General features: G+C 45.0%; 1 protein-coding gene across 1 annotated transcript in view; it reads left to right on the forward strand.

Annotated features, from left to right (window-relative positions):
• Positions 1-5,426, forward strand: part of SMAD6 (SMAD family member 6) — a 48,270-nt gene extending 42,844 nt beyond the window's left edge. Inside the window, exon 4 of the mRNA XM_088139212.1 lies at positions 4,515-5,426. Within this exon, the coding sequence (XP_087995338.1) occupies positions 4,515-5,059 (545 nt within the window). The 3' untranslated portion in view covers positions 5,060-5,426. The remainder of the gene's footprint in view (positions 1-4,514) is intronic.
• The last annotated feature ends 1,240 nt before the right edge of the window (positions 5,427-6,666 follow it).

The following is a 6,666-nucleotide window of genomic DNA, read 5'->3' on the forward strand; positions in this document are numbered from 1 at the left end:
TAAACAGCATAGGAGACAAAATCTTACAGACGCTAAAGGCCAACGACCTAGGTGTCAAATAATAGCCCTTCAGCCCCACCTCTGGGCAAGAGAGTGCTCTCAAGGCCCAAATCCAGCAGCTGGCCCAGAAGAATATCAAAGTCAATGATGCTGAAAGCAACCAAGAGCTGCAGGAGTTTTAGGGTGACCTAATTCCTAGTATAGGAATGCAACTAAAGCAGTCCCAGTGCTGTATTTCAGACAATACCCTGATTGAAATGGATCTGGAAAATCAGCTTAATCTGGATCATGCTGGCTGGGGAATTCTGGGCGTTGAAGACCACATATCTTAACATTGCTAAGGTTGAGAAACACTGATCTAGATGCATCGGGAGCTGGGAGGCAACCATTTTCTTGATCACCTTACCCAAGAATTTAATATTTGAGGCTGGCCTATAATTAAAAGATCTTCCAAGGAATCTTTTTTCAGCAGAGGTCTTAGAACTGCTTCTTTTAAGCAAGTAAAAACTTGTTTGACCCTGAGTAAGAGATGGTTGCACCACAGCATCCTCTAGGATTGTGGGCAACATGCTGAAGGGTGGCATTTTCAGGCCTGCTCATGTTTTCTTCTAAAACTTGAGTCTTTCGAAATGTAATAAGGTGCATTTCTGTAGACCAGCACTGAATTTTATTCAGACAAATTTGCTGTGGCTTATTGGTGTACAGAATGTTCCTATCACTACTACAACCTCCCCCCCCCCATTTTTTTCCTGTGGAATTAGGAGGCAGATGGGTTCACAGAAGATCAACAATCAAACTATGGATTCCTTCCTTCCTTCTTTGTTTTTTATTTATTTTTATTTTTTGCTTCAATATGGTTTCTCTAACAAACTTTGGAAGCTCCACAGAAATGTAAAAGAGTTGGGAACAAAACTGGAAGTGGGACGAGTCTACACGTGGTGGTCAGCAAGGGCTTTTTGGGAACACCTTCTGATGTCATTTGGCTGCCTTCACCCTCATGGTTTGAAGGATTCTGTTCTTGTGTTTGGGAATGATTTTTCCCAGCCTGACCCTTGATGTTAATTGTCTGTGAGGTGCCTTGGTGTTTTCTGGGCAATGGGCCCTTCCTCTTAAATGCTTCCAGAGACTGGACACGCTCTTCATTTCTCCAGCCTCTATCTACTCTTTCCCTTGCCAATAGATGGTTTGTCACCGTCAAATGACTCTGGAGCCATTTCTTTTTCAGAGGAGGACAGCAGTGGAGTTTTGCATGGATCAGGAACCATTTTTTTGTTCTGAGTCCAAGCAAAGAGCTTTGCATGAAAATGGCTCCATGCTAAGGAATGAGCCTTAATCACATGACGTCCAGTCTTCCCCTTCCAGCGCTCCTCCAATTAATGCTGTTTTTCTTGACTGGCTTTCAGCAGGAACTGTTTCTTCCACCACAAAATCGGGCATTTCGGCGACCTTTTGAGTTTTTGAACCCTTCCTTCAGAGTCAGGGCTGAGTGCCAAGTCTCATGAGTTTGGAAAACCTCAAAATGTTCTTTGTTTCCTATCACCAAGAGTGACTACTTCGTTGCATTTAGATCCCACAAACCTATAGAGCAGGATTAATGTGCCAGCAGCATTTTGATAAATAGCATTTTTTAAAAAGCATGTTAAAATATATATTGCCGCCCAACTGTTCAGATGGTCAGAATCACAACCTCCAGGAAATACTTCCAAGATCATTAGATTTGGTATCAGTAGATGGGTTACTGCCAGAATAGGGCATAAATCTGGAAGATGCCAGCAGATGAGCTGGAACAGTTGGTGGCAAGAGCCCAAAGGTTGTCAGCAAGCCAGCGAGCTCTTGTGCAAGTATAGGTTCCTGTTCCTTCTCAGGGCCTACCAAGGAGGTTCCATGTTTGTCCTCACTTGACTGAGCACCTCCTCTGGACCTGTGCTTCTCTCCCTGAACCTTCTCGATTCTGAAACTCCTCGTCTCATTCCCCAGTCTGAACTCAGGACAGTCCATGTTGTTTTCAGGCCAGGCCTCCTTGCTGCTAACATAGCTTTTAAGGAGCCATGTGGCAGGATGCATTTGAGCTCAGGTGCTTTGGTGGACCTGGGGTACAAGCCTTGAGGTTCAGGGGAAAATTGTTCATCAATCCGTTGGCCAGTTTTATAATACAAGCAGACAAATTGCAGAAGAAAAAAATTATTCACACATGCACTTTTTTCCTGTGAGTGTTATTCTTGAGCATTCTCACAAGGGGACTTTTGACTGGTCAAAGTAGCCTAAAACCAATTTTTTGGTCCACCCAACATTCTTTGTCCAGGGTTTTGCCTGGGGAGGGCGGGGGGGGGGGATTCAGTTCCCTCCTCCTCCTCTTTCCCATTTGAAAACTGTAGAGTTACAACTCAAGTTAATCTTTAACAAAACAACAGCAGTTTAGAGTTGGTTCCCTGGGCAAGTAAGGTCTGTTTTTCCTGCCAGTGAAATTTGAGAATGAAAAGGGGGTGGGTGCGGTGGGGGGGGGAGAAACTAGGCCTCTGTTTTTGAAATCCAGCGAGCCAGTCGACTCTCTCAAGCAAAATGATGGTATCAGCTTGACTTCAGAGTTAATTGGACGTGATGGCATAAAGGTAGAAGGTCAGAAGGGCAAAGTCTTGAGATAGATTGTTAGGAAGCTGGATTCCAACCCCAGAAGCAAAGACGTCCTCTGAGCCAGGTTCAGGGTTTTCCCACAAACCAAGAATGCTTGGCTGATGTTCCACAGGACCTGGGGGAAGTGCAGCCATAGACCAAAAATGTAGGAGCGAGGGTAGCCTTCTAATGCTCTGTTGGCTTAGTTATTTAAGTCTGGCACTTCTCTGTAGCTAAACAGCCTTCGGGCTGCTAGAAAATGTTTTTAAGTGCCTCCCCCCCCAAGAAAAGGCATAGAGGAAAGGGGGAATTCTGTCTTTGGGCTGTTCCGGTTTGAAGGGTCCCAGATAAAGGTGCAGACGATCAAGCGTATTTCCCAGATTCCTGTTTCAAGCAAGAATAAAACAGCCAAGAGGGAAACATGCTCAGTTTGACCTTCATGTTTTTATTCATCAAGGAATAACATGCCACAAAGAGAATCACATCTTTGACCGGTGTTTTTTGGAAATTCAGATTCCAGCCAGGAACCTAGAAATTACCCAAGTATCATTGTGAGATATAACCATCAGCAAGGCGTTATTTGTAAATCCACTGTTGACATAAGCAAAATATTTACTTCTTGCAAAAAATGTGTTTAATCTGTTAGTTATTCCACCTAATGCATCAGTCACTACATAATGGTTTTTCCATAATCTATCCATTTCCATCCATCTTTTTTTTTTCTTCAAGTCTGCTGTCCCTGTGTATAGCCGTATCTACAAAAATTTTTCTTTCCCATTATGGCTCTATTTGGGGTGTGGTGTTCTAGATCATGATCAGTTGGTTTGCGAAAATTCCGTAACATCATTTTCAACAACTTTCTCCATTTGTGTTTGGGCTGTATGTGGAAAATCAGAAATAATCATTTTTGCACCGATGCCAATGGATTGTAGGCTGTTCTGCTGTGCCCTTGTTTATAATTAGCCTGAGCAATGTTGTTGCATCCACCCACTTCGTGGCTTCCACTTTTTTTATTGATAGTTATTTCATTATTTCATTTCAATTATTTGGTCCTGCCTCAGGTCTGAAGGCAGGTCTCTGCCACAGAGTTCCTGGCCGGCCAGGAGGCTCACAGGAATGACAGAAGAAGGAGACTCAGGACTGGCCGTTGGGATCAATGGGCAGGACAGAATCTCTGTTGGCCAAGTTCAGACCTGGCCAAGCTGCTCTTGTCTCCTTTACAAGGCGCCCAGCCTTTGCCTCCTGACTTGCAAAAAACAGGAAGGCAGTTTGTGGCCTGTGTCGGCTGTTCACCCGCAAGGATCAGTACCCCTCCGTGCATTGGGGAGCTGCAAAATTCCCTTAGTTAGGAGGTGAATTATCTGGGTGCTGGAAAGGCTAAGGGGGCTGGATATAGGGCTCAAATAGAGAATGGCAATGGAGCAGAAACCCTCCTGCGACAAGGCTGGGCCGGGGCAGAGCAGAAGGAAGGTCCCTCGATGAGGAATGTGTTTATTCAGTGGTCATCTCTGGAATTCCCCGCTTTGTTTAGTTGTTGTTGTTGGAAAAGAGCCTGCCAGGCTTTCTGGATTACTTGCCTTGAAAGAGGCTGCTTCGTCTTTGGGGGTCCTTTCGGGATTGAGATTGCAAATCCCTCCTTTTGTGTTGCTGCTCAACCTGTTTCTTGGAGACTGGGTTCTGGAAGGAGAAGGCAGAGGTGCTAATGCCCGCCTGCCTCTCTCACACACACGCACACGGCCTCCATACTCGACCGGGGCCAGCAAAGTCCATCATGCAGCCAGGGGAATCCCGGATAAAGGTGTCTCTGTGCATAACGGTGGTGGAATTGCGAGCCTTGAGCAGCCCTGTCCGTTCAGAGCTTCCCTTCCTCCGGCCGACCTGACTTGCGTTTCCTCTGTTCTCAGATGCCAGCGTGTCGCCTGATGCTGTGAAGCACAGCCACTGGTGCAGCGTCGCCTACTGGGAACACCGGACGCGGGTCGGACGCCTCTACACAGTGTACGAACAGTCTGTCAGTATCTTTTATGACCTACCTCAAGGAAACGGCTTCTGCCTCGGACAGCTCAACCTGGAGAATAGGAACGAGACGGTCCAGAGGACTCGGAGTAAGATTGGATACGGGATTTTGCTCAGCAAAGAAGCGGATGGCGTGTGGGCTTACAACCGAAGCGAACACCCGATCTTTGTCAATTCCCCAACACTGGACATTCCCAGCTGTCGAACCTTAATCGTGCGCAAAGTGATGCCTGGGTATTCGATAAAGGTCTTTGACTATGAGAAATCTTGCCTCTTGAAGCAAACCACTGACTTAGAGTATCCAGATGGGCCGTACGACCCCAACAGTGTCCGGATCAGCTTTGCGAAAGGCTGGGGTCCCTGCTATTCCAGGCAGTTTATCACCTCTTGTCCCTGTTGGCTAGAAATTTTGCTCAACGCGAACAACAGGTAGCTGTTGGATGCTGAGGAGCGAAGCCCAAGGACCCCAAATATCATCTACCTAGATTTTAATATAAAGTTTTATATATATTATATGAAAATATATATTATACTTGTAATTATGGAGTCATTTTTACAATGTCATTATTTATGTACGGTGCAATGTGTATATGGACAAAAAATGGAAAATGCACTTTGGCTAAAAGTCTTTCAGTACTACAGTTTTTTTAAAAAAAGGATGGAAAAAATATACAGCAAATATTGGAGTAATGCCAGAGTTTTGGCTGTATAGTTTTTTAATAGTAATACCCAGGCCAAAAGCTAGTACCAGTTGCTCATTGATAATAAACTATTTGCATTATAGGTGCCCCCAGTGTCTTGTTTTTTGTTTTTTTTTAAATAAAGAACATGGGAAGAGGGACTATTTACGACTTCAACAAAATATACTTCTAGAGTTGGCATGGAATGAAGTGAAAAGGAGTCCCCACCTATGTTCCTTTAGAAGGCCGTGCGCTCTCTTAAAATGGAGAGCACGGTATATTCTGAGCAACATGCCAGGGACCCAGTCCAAAATACTTGCACATCCAGGGCAAAGAAGTGGATTGGTGCCAGGGTAAAAACTACATTTGATTTAATTGCATTCACATTTCATAGCCTTTAAAGACCATTGCTCTCCACATACAGGGAGTCCTAGTTTAGCGACTGCCTCAGATAGTGACCATTTGCAGTTATGATGATGATGAAAAAGTAATTATTTATTTATCAAATTTGTCACCGTCCATCTCATTAAAAAGCAACTCTTTTACAACCAATCCTCACATTGACAACCTTCGCAATCTGTAAAGCAGAGGAAAGGTGAAGTCAGATCATAAGCACTGGCGTGGTTTTATTTAGTGACCGCTTTGCTTAACAACCGAGTTGACGGTTCCAGTTGTGGTTACCAAACAAGGATGACCTGTATTTAATTACTTTTTACAGCTATCAAGTGTCTCATCAGGTGGCGCAATGATTGCTTTGGTCAGGGGAGCCAAAAGAAGCCAGCATTGAGGACATGAAGAGCACTGGAAAACCCTTCAAACGGGCATCGGCAGAATGGGGGGTCACAATGGCTGCAACCACCCCATCAAAGCTCTACCCCTTTTTTACAAAAATGAGGTGAGGCTTCAGTTGCACAGCTGTGACTGCCATTTTTACCGTTTTTGACCTCCCACTCCCCTGCTGGACGCCCTGTCAGCAGGGCTCATGCTACTTCCTTGCAGCAGCTTTGCTCGAAGGTAAAAATGGTCCCACTTTATAAAGGGGACCCATCCTCTACCACAGCCTTCCCTGAGGGGGCACTTTCCAGGTGTATACCAATTGCACCTGCCAGTGCCAGTGTTCCTGCAGGGTCACCAGATTTGGGGAAACCGTTCTTCACGTTTTTGTCATATGGTCAATAATGAAAACAACTGAAAAGGAGAGCAAGTTCCAAGTGCAGTAAAGGATAGAAAGGAGCTACTTGTTCGTTGTTCTGGGTAAAGTATCATAGGATCAGAGAGCTGGAAGGGGTTGTTGAGTTCAATGCTCTGCCAGTGCAGGGATCCAAATTTAACTCTCACTGAAGCCGGTTGTCCAATATAT

Source organism: Python bivittatus, unplaced genomic scaffold (genome assembly GCF_059951505.1).
Source record: "Python bivittatus isolate LINGU-HERP-01145 unplaced genomic scaffold, Pbiv_v1 ctg000210_np1212, whole genome shotgun sequence".
In the NCBI taxonomy this organism is placed as follows: Eukaryota; Metazoa; Chordata; class Lepidosauria; order Squamata; family Pythonidae; genus Python; species Python bivittatus.